Below are 19,837 nucleotides of genomic sequence, written 5' to 3'. Positions count from 1 at the left end.
TTAATGATTCAAAATGTAATCATCGAAATTGTATGTTCTGCATATAAATTTTAAGATTTTACATGATCTAATCTTGTTGAACTCAAAAAAATATCAAAATTAATTTTTTTTTAAACTAAAATGGAAATTTGAGTGGAAAGATATGAACCTCCAAAGTTTTCGTCAAATTGCAGCGAGAGCATCGATATTGCATCGAAAAAGCATCATTTGACAAAAAATCAAGTTTTCATGATTGCATTGCAAGAGCATCGAAACAGCATCGATTTTGCATCGAAAAAGCATTGTTTTGGAAAAAAAAATCAAGTTTTCATGATTGCATCACAAGAGCATCGAAACAACATCAATTTTGCGTCGAAAAAATATTGTTTTGGCAAAAAAAAAATCAAGTTTTCATGATTGCATCACAAGAGAATTGAAACAACATCGATTTTGCATAAAAAAGTATCGTTTTGGCCGAAAATCAAGTTTTCATGATTGCATCACAAGAGCATCGAAAAAGCATCATTTTTTGTAACAAAAATATAATAAAAATGATGCAAATTCGACGCTTTTTCGAAGCAAGCATGAAAACTTGATTTTTTTTTGGCCAAAACGATGCTTTTTCGATGCAAAATCGATGTTGTTTCAATGCTCTAGCAATGCAATCATGGAAACATGACTTTTTTTTGTGGACAAAACGATGTTTTTTCGATGAAAAATCGATGATTTTTTGATACAAAATCGATGCTATTGCGATGTAATCACGAAAACTTGATATTTTTTTTGGCTAAAATGATGTTTTTTCAATGCAATATCGATGCAATTTCGATGCTCTACACTGAAATTTGACGAAAACTTTGGAGGTTCGTATCTTTTCACTCAAATGTCTGTTTCGGTTGATTTTTTTTTTAAATTTTGGTATTTTTCCGAGATCTACAAGATTAGATCATGTAAAATCTTAAAAATTGTATGTAGAACATACAATTTTGATGATTGCATTTGGAATCATTAAAATATGAAAAAAATGAAGAGAGATATTCGATAAGGTGCTTCAATGGTGATGGAAGGGGGCAGCGCCAATGGAGAGGACGGTGCTAATGATGGTGACAACTGATAACTCTTGAATGAAGAGTTATTTTTATACTTGCAAGCTTATAAATATAGAATTAGTTTGAGTGATGTTTTATATTATTTTCATTTTTAGTTATTTCCTTTTCCTTTCCGTGTTCTTTTCTGTTCTTGTGTTCTTTTTGGTTTTTAAGAGCTGAAAGTAGGCAATTAAGGAATTTATGTATGAATTGTCTAAAAAAAAATGAAAAGTGATTTGGCTCTAAATTTTTTAATTTGTGTTTAAATGTTAGGTTTTGTTGTAGCAAAAGAAATTTTGCGTGAGCATTTTCATCAAGATTCAAAGGAGAGAAATTTAACATATGAAGGAGAGACACGTGGTGCCATTAATTGAGTTGGCAAGGAGAGGTGAGGTGGCTAAAGTCAGAGATAATGGATTGAATTTTGGAGTAATTTCTAGAAGATTTGGGGAGTATCACGTGGAGAGTCTTGGAGGGCATTTTTAAGACATGAGGAAAAAGGGTTTTGTACCCTAGTTGAAAGAGAAAAAAAGGACAACCTCCATGACCATATTGAGCCATTCGTAGAGGGAGAAGCACTAAGTACAAGAAGATTTTAGAGTACAAAGAAGGAAAGAGAAGAAATAAGAAGAGGAAAAAAAAGAGAATAATTGATTTCATCATCATTTTTGGGCTATTTCTTCTCATTTGTTTGTTATTTCTTTCCTAATTTCTCTTAATAATTGGTGTTGATTTCTCATGGATAGATTTAATTTTGTATTTGTGTTTCTTGATTTAGCCATGAACTAGATATTTTGAGGCTTGTATTATTAATGAACTCTATGTCTTAATTCTAAATATCTAGCACTTTATTTTAGCAAGTTACCCATTGTTCATTCAAATGTTCTTATTGATGAATTCTTGTTGTTGTTTGGTCACCAATCGCAAGATGTTTAGTTATATTTGTGCTGGGAAGTTTGAATGTAATGGATAAATTTGAATGACACAAGTAGATAATATTGTTAGAATATGTTTTGTGAATATCATAGGAATGTGTTATTTTCCTCGTGTAAAATGTTGTGAATTGATGCTTAAATCTTCATTCTTAAACTCGATTGGCATATGAATATGTGTTAATTAGGTGAAATAATTAGTACTATAGGATTTGGGAAAGTTCTATGAACTTCATTTGAATTTTTGTCAACTTTGGGAATTTCGCTGAGATTTTGGTGCATCAAAACATACATGTCATTTGACTTTGAGGGATTTAATAATTCAAGCCTATTTTAACCAATTGATATTACCTCACTTTTAGATTGGTGTTGCAATTTATTTTGAAGCATTTTTAATTGATCTCAAGTAGTGTTAGTTTACAAAAATCAAAACAAATTAATTTGGTTACTTTTGCAATTGTTTGGTAATTGATTTATGCACTTAGTTTTAATTTGGAATCCTTGTGGAGATGATCTTGAATATTTATCACTTGTTTTGTGATTGTGTACACTTGCACATAATTGATCAAATTTTATCACAACAAGTTTTTGGCGTTGTTGCGGGGATTGAAATTAGAATTTTGTGTATTAGTAATTACTTTCCAATTTGTTTTTCTTATTTTGCACTAATCTTGTTTGCTTGATCTTGTGCTTTGCTAGATTGATCCCGTTACATGAATGAGCATCAATACTTTGAGCTAGCCCTTATTGACCATGAGATTGAACACACATTTAGAAGAAGACTAAGGGAACAATGGGCTCAACTTCACCTTGCTATGGCTGGAGAAGGTGAAGGGGTTGAGGAGATTCGAGCTCAACCCATGCTTAATGCGATTGTTGGAGTTGCTAATAATGGAGCCAATGCTTTTAATGCCTCTAATGCTATTGTTATGGTTAATGACAAAGAGAGGGCCATAAGGGAGCACACTGCCCCAATGTTTAATGAGCTGAATCCTGACATTGTTAGGCCTAAAATTCAAGCAACTCAATTTGAGTTGAAGCCCGTGATGTTCCAAATGTTGCAAACAGTGGGTCAATTTAGTGGGCTGCCTACAGAGGATCCTCGTCTCCATCTCCGATCATTTTTGGAGGTGAGAAATTTCTTTAAGTTGCAAGGCATTACTAAAGAAGCCTAGAGATTGAAATTGTTCCCTTTTTCTCTGAGGGACATAGCTAGAGCTTGGCTTAATACATTGTATTCCGACTCGGTGACTACGTTGAATGAGCTAGTTGAGAAATTTTTGATGAAGTATTTCCCTCCAAAGAAAAATGCCAAGTTTTGGAATGAGATTATTTCTTTTCAATAGTTGGAGGATGAGTCAGTGTGTGATGCTTGGAAGGGGTTCAAGAAGTTATTGAGAAAGTGCCCACATCATGGCATTTCGCATTGTATTCAAATGGAGACTTTTTACAATGGTCTTAATGCTTTTGGATGCTTCAGCAAATAAGGCTATTCTCTCTAAGTCCTACAATAAAGCACATGAAATTTTGGACCGAATTTCCAACAATAATTACCAATGGTCTAATGCTAGAGCCCTAACGGAAAGAAAGGTAGCGGGTATTCATGAGGTAGATGCTTTGACAACTTTGATCGCTCAAGTTTCATCTATGACCAACCTCCTAGAGACCATGACTATGAGGGGTAACTTACAACCAACTCCTATGGCCCAAGTAGCGGATGTGTCTTGTGTTTATTGTGGAGATGGGTAAACATTTGATAGATATCCTTCTAATCCTGCTTCGGTATGTTATGTGGGATATCAAAATGACAACCACAATAATCCATATTCCAACTCTTCCAATCCGGGTTGGAGGCAACATCCAAATTTTTCATGGGGAGGTCAAGGGGCTAGGTCAATTGGTGTAGCCATGCCTTACAAGCCTACTTATCCACCATGTTTTTCTCAACAACAACCAAGAGCTCAACCTCCTCCTTCATAAACTTATCAAACAAGCTCTTTCGAGAATTTGATGAAGGAGTATGATGCAATAATTCAAATCAAAACGTCATTGAGGAACCTTGAGATTCAAATGGGGCAGCTAGCTAATGAATTGAGAAATATATTACAAGGAGCATTGCCTAGTGATACTGAAAATCCAAGAAGATATGGTAAAGAGCATTGCAAGGCGATCACTTTGAGGAGTTGAATGAAGAAAATCTTAGAGAAAAACCAAGCCCACTTCAATCAAAACTACTGTGGAAAAAGGAGAAAGAGTTGGAATTTCTAATATGTCAAATGCTGATTCCGAAGCAAATGCTACAGCAATTCCTCAGCGAAATGCATCAGAGAAGCTAATTAGCAAGCCACCTCCACCATTTCCCCAACAATTTCAAAAGAATTATCAAGATGGCCAATTTCGAAGATTTTTAGATGTTATGAAGAAACTCCACATCAACATACCCTTGGTAGAAGATTTGGAACAAATGCCCAATTATGTGATGTTTTTAAATGATATTTTGACAAAGAAGAGAAGGCCTAGTTAATTTGAAACAGTTTTTGTGTCTGAGGGTTGTAGTGCTATTTTAAAGAATAAAATTCCTCATAAGTTGAAGGATCCGGGAAGTTTTAAAATTCCAATTTCTATTGGGGGACGAGAAGTTGGTAAAGCTATTTATGATTTGGGAGCTAGTATTAGTTTGATGCCCATGTCAATTTTTAAGAAGTTTGGAATTGGAGAAGCAAGGCATGCTACACTCACTTTGCAATTAGCTGACCGTTCTATGGTGCATCCAGAGGGAAAGATTGAAGATGTCCTAGTACAAGTTGACAAGCTCATTTTTCCGACATATTTTATTATTCTTGACTATGAGGAAGAAAGTGAGGTTCTAATCATTTTGGGGAGACCATTCCTTGACATCGGGAGGACTTTGATAGATGTTGAAAAAGGAGAGTTCACCATTCGAGCTCAAGATGAACAAGTAACATTCAAGGTTTTTAATCCTATACACTCTCCTAATGAAGTTGAAGCTTGCTTAGCCATAAGTGCTTCCAACTCCAAGATGTTTGTAAAGATACATGAAAAGCATAGGAAGAGAGTGAAGAAAAAGGTCCCTTTTGAAGAAATTGAGAAAGGTGGTGAGCCATGGAAAAGTAAGGAAAAAGGACCATCCCATCCTCAAAAGCTAGTGAAGAAAAAGAAACATAGTAGAAAACCTTAGTCACAAATGTTAGAAGTTGGGAAGAGAGTGTTTTTTTAAACTCTCTAATGAAATCAAGGTGTGATGGTGGGTTCTTAGTAAACAAAGTGTATCCCAATGGTGTGGTGGAATTATATGGTGAGCATTTGGGGAGAACATTTAAGGTGGCAAGGAAAGGAACAAAGTTTGGGGGAAGCGAGGTTGAGCGATACACTACCTCGGTCTCTTTGAAAGATCATTAAAATGTAAAGTTTGGGTTGCTATGGTACTTGGAGGATTCATTTGCAAAGCAACCCAAAGAAAGAATAAAATAAATTGAAAAAAATGAAAAAAAAAGAGAAAAGAAAGGAAAGAAACATGTGTTCTTTACTTAGTTATTTTAATTTTTGCTAGTCTAATTTCATTATATTGTGTTGTTTTCGGGAGTGGTTTTATGTTTGTTCTTGTGTTTTAGGTGTTAAAAAGAAAGAAAGTGGTATTTTGGAAGTAATTTGGGGGTCTGATGATTTTGCAGAAATTTCGCTGAAGCAAAACGGGGAGCAAAATAGGTGCCATTTATGAAAAATTAAGGTGTTCTGCCAGCTATAGTAAACTTTTTACTCTAAAATTTTGCTGGAGAAAAATTTAGCAATTTGGGAGAGCACAAGTCAGTGGGATTTCCATGCCCACCTAAAAATGGTGCGTGAGCTTGCAAGGCATTCGGATTTCAAAAAAAAAAAAAAAGCCTAACCCGATACCCCTTTTCCCATTCTCTCTCTCTCTCCCTTTCCTCTCTTTCTCTTTCCCTTTGCCCTAGCTGCCACACACCTTCACCACCACCATCCTCATCTCCGGTCTGAATTGTCATCACCCACTCTGACCAGCCCCAGGCTTGCAACCCAGTCTCTACCCAACCCAAAAATTGTTGCCTTCCCCAAAATTGCTCCTCCTCTTCGCCCCATCTGCGCATACCCAGCCACGCAACAGCTGTGCAATCCCCAAGCCTACAAGAGACACCTCCGGCCTCTGCAACACAACCTGAGAGTCCCAACTCCCTGCTCTTAGGTGCAATTTTCAACTGCTCGAGCCTAGCTCCATTCGCGTGCCATCACCAGACACGATTCTGCCCCCGCTCTGCCATTGAGCCCCAAGTGTGCACCCAACGAGAATCCAGACTAGTCGGCCTTGGCCCCAGGTTGGATCCCATGAGTAAACTGACCCATCTATCACTCAGTTGCAAGAAAGAAAACCCAGTTGTGCCCCCCCCCCCCCCCCCCCCCCCCCCCCATGCCCGAGAGACCTGAGTGCTTGGTTGTCTATTTTCCTTAACTTTGAGATGCAATCTTAGGAGTTGTCACCTTGATTTTGCAGCTCTTTCTGAGGTAATATTTTTCCATAATCTAGCTTGGTGCAGTAGTGCTTGTGGCTTGTTCATCTTGGGTTGCCATCTTTGGTTTAATCTTTGTTGATTATTGGGGATGTATTACTCTAGTATTTCTCTTTGATTCTAAGATGTTGATTTTGGGGCAGCCATTTGAGATGCTCAACATGCTGAAATATTATTCATATTGCCTATGTATCTGATTTGATGCTCTTGGGTAGTTTGCTAATTGCTAAGCAGGTGGAAGTTGAGTTGTGTTGCCCGATTCTGTGGTGTTGATGGTAGTTTGTGATTTGTGAACATCCATAACCACTCTTGCCCCACTTTTGACTCCCAAATGGCAGCCACTATAACTAAAGCTCTGAAGAGGAAAACACCAAAATCCTCACTCCACCACCAACCAAAATGAAGGACATCGCTTCTAAATCGACCCTATCCTTTCGGATGACAATTTCGAAGGATAAGCAGGGGGAGTTTTCTTATCTCAACTCATTTTCATTTATTTACTTTGTTGTTTTGTGTATTTCTTTTGTTATGTGGATGTAACTTTGTTGTCTTTGTTTCTATTTGTGTCATTGTCTTGTTTTAGGTTGTGCTTGTTATAGTTATTTTGTTGTTGTTTTGAGGATATACTTTATCTTTGTTAGTGTTCACTAGAGGAGCTCGAGGAGGATTTTGAAAAAAAAAGCAAAAAAAATTATAATAAAATTACGTTGAAGCTGAATGTCACTTGTGCTTAAGTTTTAAACTAAATTCTTTGGGTGTGAATGTTGCTAGAGATTGATTGAGGAGAGTGTTTCTCTTTTTAGTGTGTGCATGGTTTGATTAAGTATTTTTGAGAACCTAGTACGATTTAGGTACTTGTGAGAGCTTAAGTTTCTAGAATTACTTAGTGGTTTTCTTGAGGCGAAATCCTGGACATCACCACACCCATGACATGATTTAGGCCATCCTTGGATCGTTTGAACCTTTTAAGCCTACCCTTTATGCATTTTATCTCTAATCACCCCGGTGAGCTTAATTGACACTTTTCTTTCTTAGCCACTCATTAGCCTAGCTAGATATAATAACCTCCTATCACCATACCCATTTAGCACCTTGATCTTTATAGGATAGATTTGTTGTTGCATTTTGGGGGGTTGAGAGGAGTTGAGTGTAAGAGAGGCCATTGGGTGAGAGTTTTCATTTTCTTATTTTTCTTGTTTTCACCATTGGGCACAATGTTGAATCCTATGTTTGGGGGAGAGTGTATTCTCATTTTTGTGTTCTCTTGCCATTTAGTTTGTTTATCATATTTGAAAAAAAAGTAGCAAAATATATATATGAAAAAAAATTAAAGAGTGCACACCCTTGAATCAAAGGAAGGTTTTGTGAAAAAAAACACAAAACACACAAAAAAATAAATAAAACAATGTCAAGAAAGAAAAATAATAAAGTAATTACATATATGTTTAAATAAGTTTGGGGGTATAGCTCTTTAAATAAAAGAAAACTATATTTTAGTTTGTGTCCTTGTTATGTTAGTAATAAAGATTAGTGGCAAGAGTTATGTTTTTTTGTGGGTTGTTCTTTGGGGAAATTAAGGTGTTTAGGGTGGTTAAGCCAAAAATAATCTCTTTTAGCCTACCTTCAGCCTAGCCTTGCATCACAAGCTTGATAAAGTCCTATTGATCTTTGGTGTGGTGTTTATCTACATTAGTGGAGAGGGAATCACTAAGTAACTTATGGAGGCACTAGTTAAGCTTTAGGGCCAAGACCTAGTTTGATTTGGGTGATCAGAAGTGTTTAGGAAAGGCCATGCATGCACTAAAGGGAGAAACACTTGACTCATATTTTGACAACAACATTAATACTTGAAGATTTTGGTTTAAGGCTTGTGTAAGTTTGAAATTCACCTTCTCTTATTCAAAATAAAAATCCTGAGAGCTTTACCCTTTTTAAGGATTAGCAAAGCAAAGTTTATCCTCTCTTATACTCTCTTGTTGTTGTTTTTGTTGTCTTCCATTTCTTCTTTTATTGTTCAATTTATGTTGTCTTTTTGTGTCTTTTGTTATCTTTTTAGATTCATCACTCGAGGACGAGTAATGTCATAAGTTTGGGGGTGTGATAAGTCTTGAATAAAGAGTTATTTTTATACTTTTAAGCTTATAAATATAGAATTAGATTGACTGATGCTTGTTTCTTATTGTCATTTTTAGTTATTTCCTTTTCCTTTTTGTGTTCTCGTGTCCTTTTTGGTTTTTAAGAGCTGAAAGTAGGCAATTAAGGAATTTATGCATGAATTGTTTAAAGAAAAAAAAAAGAAAAGTGATTTGGCTCTAAATTGTTTATTTAGTGCTGAAATGTTTGGTTTTGCTATAGCAAAAATTTTTTACTTGAGCATTTTCATCAAGATTTAAAGAGGGAAATTCAACATATGAAGGAGAGACATATGCCAACATTAATTGAGCTGGCAATGAGTGATGAGATGGCTAAATTCAAAGATAATGGACTGAATTTCGGAGTAATTTCTAGAAGATTTGGGGAGTATCATGTGGAGAGTCTTGGAGGGCATTTTTGGGACATGAGGAAAAATGTTTTGTACCCTAGTTGAAAGATAAAAAAAGGACATCTTCCGTGGCCATATTGAGCCATTTTTAGAGGGAGAAGCACTGAGTATAAGAAGATTTCAGAGTACAAAGAAGGAAAGAGAAGAAAGAAGAAGAGGAAAAGAAGAGAATATTGATTTCATCATCATTTTTGGGCTATTTATTCTCCTTTGTGTGTTATTTTTTCCCTAATTTCTCTTAGTAATTGGTGTTTGATTTCTCATGGACATATTTCATTTTTTATTTGTGTTTCTTGATTTAGCCATGAACTAGATATTTTAAGGCTTGGATTATTAATGAACTCTATGTCTTAATTCTATTCAAACACTTTATTGTAGCAAATTACCCATAGTTCATTAAAAGGTACTTAATGATGAATTCTTGTTGTTGTTTGGCCACCAATGTCAAGATGATTAGTTATATTTATGCTGGGAAGTTTGAATATAATGTATAAATTTGAATGACCCAAGTAGATAGTCTTGTTAGATTATGTTTTGTGAATAGCATAGGAATGTGTTATTTGCCTTGTGTAACAATTGTGAATTGATGTTGAAATATAAATTCTTAAACTGGATTGGCATATGAATATGTTTAATTAGGTGAAAGGATTAATACCATAGGATTTGACATAGAGGGATTTAATAATTCAAGCCTATTTCAACCAGTTGATATTACCTCACTTTTAGATTGGCATTGCAGTATATTTTTAAGCATTTTTAATTGATCTCAAGTAGAGTTAGGTAACAAAAAAAAAAAAAATTTGGTTACTTTGGCAATTGTTTGGTAATTGATTTGTTCACTTAGTTTTATTTGCAATCCATGTTGATACAATCTAGAATATTTATCACTTTATTACTTGTTTTGTGACTGTGCACTTGCACATAATAGCGTAGGGAGGTTTTGCTCTGCCGCCGTGGGGAGGTTGTGGTGGTGGTGCCGTCATGCTAAAGAATGAGAGAGGTGTTGAGAGATAGTTTAGAGAGAGAAAGAGGGGTTGTTAATGACAAGGAAAATTGTGTCCAAATTTGACAAAATGACATAGTTTTGGGATAGTTAATTATATTGGTGTTACACCCAAATTTCAAGAATAAATAAACAGCCTCGAAATGTAGGCTCGTAAGGTGTAAGCTCAAATTTAATAAGTATTAACATTATACTTGTACAAATATACATGAAGTTCGATGGAACCATATCATTGGCACTCGAGCATGGGTTGTAGGCTCGAAGGCAACAAGAGTCTCCTCCAAAAGATGAGTTCGAAAGACCAATCAAGCAAGGAGGTAGCAACAACCGGAACAATGATCTTGATGCTATATATGATCTCAAAAGCGCGTTGAAGCAACATTCAAGCCCGAAGATGTGTTAAATTAATACACGGAGATGCTGTTAGGAAATCCCTATAATCAGGGGATTTAATTCAAACTGTGTAATCAACATTATTGTTTAGGGATATTTATCTACAATAAGTGTGATTGATTGTATTTAATCTATCAGATTTGTAGTTCCAATTTAAATTTGATATGGGTAACGTAATATCCCTAAGATTAAGGGAGGATTCTTGTAACTGGGTCAATAAATAACATGGGTTTAGTCATTTGTAGGGGGACACTATTTTAGACGGAGAAAGGCTCTGTAAAATTGCTCTAAAAAATCTTTAACATAGATCTTAAAAAAAGTGACTCGTGGACGTAGGCAGATTTTAACTGCTGAACCACGTAACAATCTCTGTTCTTCTTTTCATGCTAAACTATACATTTGCTTAATTGCTCTAGTTTTTAGTTGGCGGAAAACGTCGTTAACAGTTTGATGCTTTCATTGAGAGCATTAAGCATTCGTGTTCTTTCAAACCTTTTGTTGAACAAACAATGGTTGCACCTGCTGGCAACGTCCTTGGATTTGGAAATGGTCAACTATTACCTAGAATCCTTTAGGAGAACACTCCTCAAACGGAAGAACATCCTCGATAGCCTAGCAAATAGTCAATGAATGAGGATAATCCTATTGAAGGGAATGCGTCATTGGCCCCCCGGGAACCTGGTCAGGGGTCTAGGCCACTTAACGACAATTATTATAATGCCGAGAGGTATGTGCCATTGCTGGAGTTGGAGAATCAAAGGCTGCGAGAAAGTCTAGCTGAAGCCACACAACTGAACGTAGTAATGATAAGGATGGCTGCAAAATTGCAAGCTCCCCCATGGCGAATCGAGGTAGTACTGCAGCAAGGGAGGCCGAACAAAGAGCCCAACAAGGTAATGTAACAAGGGTTGGAATGAATACCGTAATCAACCAGTCTAGGGTGTCATCTTGAAACCCCTCGTGAACCAACTAGCCAAGAGAGGTTCCAGTATCCATTGGGAACAATCAAGTTGCCCTAGAAGTGACCCAGAATAATAACCCAGAACCAGCGAGGCCAGCCGTGAACAATGAGTGCATATCTCCATCTCCAATTAGGCATCCTCCATCACCCATTAGATATCCATCTCCAGCTCGAGATGTACCCTAGGTAGCTACTAGTAGAAACTGAGCTGGGGAAAGGGAACCTCAGGGGCCTACCTAAAATGTTAGGAGTAGAAGCTGAGACAAAAGCCATCAGGCTCGACCCAAACATGAGGTGATTGTGAGGTCCCATCGAGGGCACATCAAGGACATAGACAAGCTAGACCACCCCAGCCATCAGGAAGTTATGTGTCGAGGTCACATGTTATCGGAGTTAGGGTGCATGTGAATAATCCACCTCGAAAACATGCCCCACAATAGCAATAGCAACCTCAAAAAATTGTTAGCTTCCTTGAGGGAAGCCAGGATTATAGTAGGTCAGTGAGTGTCTATAACACGAGCCTAGATATTACAAGAGCTATCCAAATGATCATCCTGATCTTCGAGATCATCTGAACCAGAACCAGGGGTAATTCAACTAGCCAAACTCGGACCTGAGGGCATATTTAAATGCTCAAAGGGAGACCTTACAGCCTGTGCATGGGAATTACTATAACCTTATATTGCAACAAGGAGCTGGAGTTCTTGTGAACAATAACTAGCTCCCAATGGTACAGGCTCCATCTCCAGTGGAATCAGTTCAAGAAAGAATTAACCAACTCGAGGAAGCGTTCAAGCTTCTTTAAGCAGGGAAAAACAAGGATAAGGCTTATGACTCAGATGAGGAGCTCGAGCCCATTGCTCCATATATCTTGAGCACGCCTTTCCCTAATGGAGTCAAGACACATCTTTCCCTAATGGATTCAAGATACCTCAAGTGGCACCTTACGACTGGACTATCGACCCAGGCAGCCACCAGAGCATCTTTAATATAGTAATGAGGGCTAGTAATGTCGGATACAAGCTTAGATGCATGATTTACCCAACCACACTCACTGGAGCAACAAAGAGTTGGTTTGACAAATTTTGAAGGCACTCGATCTCTTCATGGGAATAGCTTTCTAAGGAATTCAAGAAACAATTCCAAGCTGCGAAAAGCATCAAGCTCGAAGCTTCCTCCTTGACAAATATAAGGCAACAACTAGGAGAATCATCAAAGAGTTACTTGGCGAGGTTTAATATAGAGGCAGCTTGAGCTCACAATGTTAATGACATTGGTCACCTCATGGAAGTATGAGCCGAAGTACTACCAAGAAGTCCCCTTTGGGTCGATATGCAAAGGAAGCCCGTGAGAATGATAACTGAGTTCACCACTCGAGCTCAGAGGTTAGTCAATGTAGAAGAGGCAAGGTCAGCACTTAAACTGACACTTCCCCCCTTAAGAACTACAATGACAAACATTAACTCAGCTACGAACTTGGCCACACCATCAGCAACACAACCTTTAGGAGACAATTCTTCTAAGAGAAAGAAGGATGAGGGAAATAACCCCGAGGCAGACGAGGATAAAAAGAAAAAACGAGATAAGAATTTCTCCATATACGCCATGTATACCGAGCTCACGGACACTCGAGAGAACATGTTTGTCGCAAATGAAAATTAGGTCCCATCTAGATGACCTGAAGGAATGCGACATCAATGCAACAAGAAGGATTCAAATAATTTATGCAAATTCCATAGAGACATAGGTCATACAACTGAGGAATGTAGATAGCTGTAAGATGAGATTTGTAACGCCCTACTACCTTAGAGCCGTTACTAAGTGAGTTTAAAATGTGCAATAAACTCGCTCAGCAAGGTTTTTAGAACAAAAGTGTGATTAAACAAAAAGACAAGGCTGTAATCTTTAAAAGTACTCCATTTCACTAAAAGTTCCAGTAGTTTAACATTTGGGATCCCAAAACGAGGTTTGTAAACTATTTACAACTCAAAATAGATACACAGTTGAAAAATTATAAAAAATTGAGCTTAGTACAGCCATTTCTCAAAAATGCCCCCAACCAAAGCAGTCGGGCAGGCCAAACATGTACGCGCCACCCCCACGCTCTCCGTACTCATGGCTGGTTGACTTTATCTTTGCCCTTACCTGCAACACAGAGCACCCGTGCGTCGAGGCCTAGCAAGAAAACTCACACAATACATAACATATGCATATCACACAGTTGCTATGACAGATAGCTCACAGTCAATCAGGCAATCCACAAGATTAAGCACATATACGACCATGCCATCCTAGAAGCGTTACCAAAGCCTGGGATCTCGGTCTACACCATAAGGATATCCCATGTATCCATTAGGATCTCACCCTAACCACAAGCACTCCATGTGCTAAGTGGTATTCTCGGCCCCATTGCCTTTCTCGGCCCCTTTGCCGTTCATTCTGCTACAACCATATTTAGCATTCTCAAACAACAATCAAACATATAATAGTTCATTTAAAGCTGCATCCTAGCAATGATATATCTTAGGGTCGTGCCCTGCAGCAATACTATGGGCCAAGCCCTGCTCTACGGGTGCTACAGTTTTCTTACCTGTACCCTGAGCTTTCCGATGCACCAAGGTCACAAGCACGGTCCTCTATCACGAGCCTCTCCAAAGTCCTAGTCACAGCACATATAAAACACTTTTAATACTAACCAATCCCAAAACCACTTCCCGGGACCAATCCCGCACTCTCGAGACCTCTAATTCCTTAAAACAACGCATTGGAACCATCCCCCGAGTCCTCGGGCAAAAGCCCTAAAAATGCAATTTTTGGCTGTCAAAAATGGCCTAGGGCCGTGGCACTCCCTTCAAGGGCCGCGACGCCCAGTGGCTTTCCCTCATCCTAATGCAACCTCGCGCCGCGGCGCCCAAGAACAGGGCCGCGGCGCTCCTTCGCGAACCCAGATTTCTGGGTTTTCCCCTGCGTTTTTCCCGAGCTAAAACCACTCCAAATCATCCCAAACAAGTACCTAAGCCCCAAAACCAATTCAAAATCCCAAATGAACCCTTGACAACCTATAAACATCATAAAAAAACTCAATCACACAATCACACCCAAAAATCCACTCTTGGGTTTCAAATTTCAGAAACCTAAACCATGGCTTCTAAGACTTAAACCATAGCTTGAAAAATATGAACCTTGCTTCTAAAATCTTAAACCACATCAGAAACAAAATGTAAACATGTTAGAACTCTTACCTCAATCAAGAATCTGGCTTGAACCCTTCTCAATTCCAGCCGCCAACCTCTTTCCTCTTGATTATCCTAGTTGAATTTCCAAGTAAAACCAGCCATTCCCCCTTTAGATTCCCACACTCAATCTCTGAAAATTTAGACTTAAATTCAACAAAAGCAGAGCACAAACTCTTACCTCTGAACAATTTTGGCCTAAGCTTGATCTTGGTTACTTCAAACCTCTTGATTCTCCTCCTAAGACTCAAATTCAACTTCCTTCTTCAGCTCCTCTTTTTCTCTATCTCTAGGTCTCAAATTTTAGCATAAACCAACTATCACCAAGTATAATACGTAAATTCCTTTTTCTTTCTGCTGAAGATTATCTATCTTGTCAAATGACTATTCCACCCTTCCTCAAATATCCCTTCCTAACTAAACCTCAAGGGCGCTTTTGTCATTTCATATCTATATTGAAATTCTACCATTTTTCCTCCTGAACCTATTGCTCTCAGTGGCTACTAACGGTTACACAAGTTACTAAATTACCAGTTACCATTAACTCACAAGAACTCAATTTACAAAATCCCCAAAATACCCCCCTAGGCTCCTCCCGAGCCGGGTATTTAATCCCGTTGTGACCTTTAAACTAATTAGCTCCCTAGGACCGTCTCGGCACGTGCATCACACTATTATCACCACACTCACGTGGTACAAATCACATAACACATTTATCACATTTATGCCCTCAGCGGGCTAAAATTACCAATTTACCCCTAGCATACAAATGGGGTCCTCATGCATATTTATACCACCTAAGCATGCATTCTAATCACATATTCGTTTAAATTCATAGATTATCATATTAATTCACTTATTGCCCTCCAGGCATGCTAATCAAGGTCCTAAATCTTATTAGCAACTTGGGGTGTTACAAGATTGAAGGAATGATCTCAAGGGGTTACCTCGCACAATATGTCCGAAACTAAAATCAATCCCCAACTCTGCCTAATCAAAGGACACCTTCAGCTCTACCTGCTCAACAAACCACGGCACCGCCTGCAAGGGAGGATAATCAACCCCCTCCAATTGATGGAGAAGATGTGGTAACCATCACTGGGGACCTCACATTGTAGGGGCAAGCAGAAATGCTCAAATGAGGTACGTCCAAGAGCTGAATGGGAGACAGATCTCGCTACGTGCCTGAACCGTGAGCTTCAAAACAACAGAGGGTCGTAACACAACTAGTCACTTTTATAGAAGAAGAATCTTCCCACGTCCAATTTCCTCATAATGACCCTTGGTCATAACACTCCAGCTCGGAAATAAGAGGGTTCGCCAAGTCCTCATCGATGGCAGGAGTACGGTTAACATATCTATAAGGCGACACTAGAAAAAAATGGGGTTGTCTGTTTGAGACCTAAAAGCTTGTGCAACGACCCTGTATGGATTCTCAGGGGAGGGAATCGCCAGTTCAGGATCCATCGAGCTCCCAGTTACCTTAGGAGACTATCCAGTCTTGATAACAAAGATGTTGGAATTTATAGTAGTGGACACCCCATCAACCTACAATGTCCTACTCTGGAGACCAACTCTAATTGGGCTAGGGAAAATCACATTTATTAGGTATTTGGGCATAAAGTTCCCAATGCCTAGTGGTATCGGGATGTTGAAAGGAGAGCAATTAACAGCTTGAGAATACTACAATATCTCCATGAGGGGGAAAGGTCAAACTAGTGCACATGCACTAGTAATTATAGAGGAAATTGAAGAAAGAATCTATAAGGTCGAAGAAGAAATCGACCCCAGAATAGAAGAACACAGGGCCGACTTCGGTCCCATTGAAAAGCTCAAAGACATTTAGCTCAATGATAAGGAAGCCTCCAAGGTGGTAAAAATTGGGAAGAACATCACAAAGGAAGCGAGTAGCAATTAATTTGCTTCTTAAGGGAAAATCAGGGTGTATTCGTGTGGTTGCACTCAGACATGATTGGGATTAGTCCCAATTTCATAAGTCACGCACTAAACATCGACAAAAGCTTCCCTCCAAAATAGCAAAATCAAAGACTCCTCGACGACGAGAGGAAAAAGGCCTTGAAATAGGAGGTTAACAGATTGAAGGAAAATCAGTTTATTCGAGATGCTTTTGACCCAGAATGGATAGCTAACCCAGTACTGGTCCTGAAACTGAATGGAAAGTGGCAAACTTGCATCGATTATTCGGACCTCAACAAAGCATACCCGAAAGATTGTTTTACGTTGCCTCAAATCGACCAGCTCGTTGATGCAACCTCAAGTCACGATTATTTTGGATATAACCAGATAGCAATGCATGCACTCGACTAGGAGCATACGAGCTTCATGACAGAGAAAGGGCTAAACTATTACAATGTAATGCCTTTTGGGCTAAAAAATGTTGGAGCGACGTACCAAAGGCTGGTAAATAGAATGTCTGCTGAAAAAATTGTGAACAACATTGAAGTGTATGTGGACGACATGTTGGTCAAGTCTAAACACAATAATAACCATGCTGACAATCTCGTAGAATGCTTCGTTATACTTTGAAAGTATAACATGAGACTCAACCTGCAAAAGTGCTCATTCGGGGAATGTTCTTAGGATTTACAGTTGTTATCCCTCCAAAATCTAGGGATGACATGGCGAATGAGAAAACGGCACGAGGCATCACAAATCAGGGAAAAACGACAAAGTATTGAAAAAAGACTGATGAGCAAAAATGATAGGTCCAGGACCTATTGAGACATCTACTAGGCCAAAACCCCCTAGGGGTGGTCGGCCTGGCCCTAACCCCTAGGGGTGGTCGGCCTGACCCCAACCCCTAGGGGTGGTCGACCTGACTTGCTGAAGAGCCACATGGGTGGTCGACCCACCCTATTCTTCATAGGGTGGTTGGCCTAAACTCCCAAATACACTTCATTGGATAAAGTTCACCCTCGTTCAAGCTGAAGTCGACAGGCCTAGCACCCAGAAGGTCATCAGGCCTAGCACCCAAGCTCTAAAAGGTCATCAGGCCTAGCACCTAAGTCTCATAGAACAACCAAGAAACAACGAGAAGACCCACAATCTCATAATCATGGGGAGGTGGACACGTGTCTCCACTACCCAATAATCATGTACCAAACCACGTTCCTAGTATTACTAATCATGTAACAACCCCTAGGTACTATAAATAAAGGATCTAGGGCTTCATAAAAGGGGCTTCTTTTTTGATCTTTCTGGGAACGAGTTTGAGAGAGATATTTTTTGGAGAGAAATTCTGGGCAAATTAGTAACGAGTGAATACTTCGGTTCATCCGTGTAATTGTCTATCGAGAGATTCAATACCAACGACTAAGTGGATTATGTTATTACTGTTCATCAGAACAAGGCTGAACCACTATAAAATCTCTATGTGTTTATTTAAGATATTTTTACTCTGTCATATATTATTTTTATTTCGTTCAAAAGGTATCGCATACTGTACATAAGACCATTGGCCAATTTCATAGGTCAACAATAATGAATGCTTTAGGCATCGAGGCAAACCCGGATAAGATCAAAGTATTAATCAACATGCCTTCACCTTAAAAGCATAAATACGTCCAGAGTTTAACGGGACAAATGGGGGCTTTGAGTAGGTTCATCTCAAAATCCACAGACAAGTGTCTACCATTCTTTAATCTTTTGAGAGGGGGAAATAAGTTTGAATGGCCAGACGAGTGCGAGCTCCCCTTCCAGGATCTCAAAAAGAACCTCGCTGAGCCACCAATCTTATCCAAACCAGTCACAGGGGAAGTATTGTGCTTATACCTCGCTACAACCGAGCATGCAATCAGTGCAACACTTGTTCGGGAGGATAAGAAAATACAAAGACAGGTCTACTACGCCAGCAAAAGACTACTGGAGCTGAACCAAGATGTCCATTTATGGAAAAACTAGCACTATGCCTAATACATGCGCCTTGAATGCTTTGGCCTTACTTTCAAGTGTACCCCATTGTTGTGTTGATTGATTAGCCACTACGAAAGATTTTAGTGAAACATGAAAATTTTGGAAGACTATTAAAGTTGGTGGTGAACTCCGGTAGTTTAAGATCACGTACCACCCAAGAACGACATTAAAAGGTCAGGCCTTGGCTGACATTGTAGTCGAATGTACAAGAATCACCAGCGAAGAAGTCATAACCCCAGCTCATGAGCTGTGAAAAAGTTATGTCGATGGATCCTCCAATGAGACCGGATTGGGGGCAGGCATTGTCCTAATAACTCCATCAAGAAAAAGGTTTCATTCAGCCTTGAGATTTGGCTTCGAGGCTGAATATGAGGCACTGTTAGCAGGGTTCCGAGTAGCTTCCGAGCTGAAAGCTAAGGCCATACACTGCTATAATGATTCTCAGTTGGTAGTCAACCAAGTGTTAGGAGAGTATCAAGCTCAGGGGATTAAGATGACAGCATACCTGGAAAAAGTCAAAGAGGCACTCAAAAAATTTAAATTCTATGTGATCGAGCAAGTTCCCTGAGAACAGAACTTGAATGCAGACGCCCTAGCTCGACTTGCCACAACCAGGGAGCCTGACACACTCAACGTGGTACCAGTGGAGTTCTTGTCAGAACTGAGCATGACCGAGCCTAACGAGGTTGAATTCAACATGATATACTTGCAACCTACTTGGATGACACATATAATCGACTACGTCGAAACAAGGAACCTTCCTGTAGATGGAAACAAGACCCAAAAACTGATGTACAAAATACCAAGCTACACTATCTTGGAAGGGAGATTGTACAGAAGAGGTTATTCCATGTCGTTATTGTGATGAGTAACCTCACTTGAAGCTAAGAAAATCCTAGAAGAAATTCACAAAGGATTTTGGGGAGATCACGCTGGGGGACACAACCTCTCGAAAAAAGTAATAAGGCAGGGATATTTATGGCCAACAATAAAAGCAGACTCATTTAAATATGTAAAGCGCCGTGACAAGTGTCAATGGTTCTCTTCGATACATCGAGATCCACCAACTGAGATCATCATGATGAGTTACCCTTGGCCATTTGCGGTATGGAGAATTGACCTCTTTCCATCCCCACCAATGGGAAAAGGTGGAGTCAAATATGCAGTAGTTGTCGTACACCACTTCACTAAAGGAACTAAGGCTGAAACTCTGTCCATAATCACCTCGA

The 19,837-nt window shown here is 39.0% G+C and overlaps 1 protein-coding gene and 1 non-coding gene across 2 annotated transcripts; one reads left to right on the top strand and one right to left on the bottom strand.

Moving 5' to 3' along the window:
• Positions 1-3,312: 3,312 nt before the first annotated feature.
• LOC133807870 (small nucleolar RNA R71) lies at positions 3,313-3,419 on the bottom strand. The gene has a single exon (XR_009879757.1). It is a non-coding gene; the product is annotated as a small nucleolar RNA R71 (small nucleolar RNA).
• Positions 3,420-4,268: 849 nt separating this feature from the next.
• On the top strand, positions 4,269-5,198 carry LOC133806805 (uncharacterized). Its single transcript, XM_062244892.1, has 2 exons — positions 4,269-4,480; positions 4,556-5,198. The coding sequence occupies exons 1-2, from the start codon at positions 4,269-4,271 to the stop codon at positions 5,196-5,198; spliced, it is 855 nt and encodes a 284-aa protein (XP_062100876.1).
• The last annotated feature ends 14,639 nt before the right edge of the window (positions 5,199-19,837 follow it).

This window comes from Humulus lupulus, chromosome X (assembly GCF_963169125.1).
Source record: "Humulus lupulus chromosome X, drHumLupu1.1, whole genome shotgun sequence".
NCBI lineage: Eukaryota > Viridiplantae > Streptophyta > Magnoliopsida > Rosales > Cannabaceae > Humulus > Humulus lupulus.
This window is presented reverse-complemented; position numbering and strand designations above follow the sequence as displayed.

Bases quoted from the DNA above. Each gene is read 5' to 3' on its own strand.
- LOC133806805 (XM_062244892.1), top strand. From the start codon at position 4,269: ATGTCAAATGCTGATTCCGAAGCAAATGCTACAGCAATTCCTCAGCGA. The intron at 4,481-4,555 runs GTTTTTAAATGA...TGAGGGTTGTAG, and splicing joins CAAATGCCCAATTATGTGAT to TGCTATTTTAAAGAATAAAA.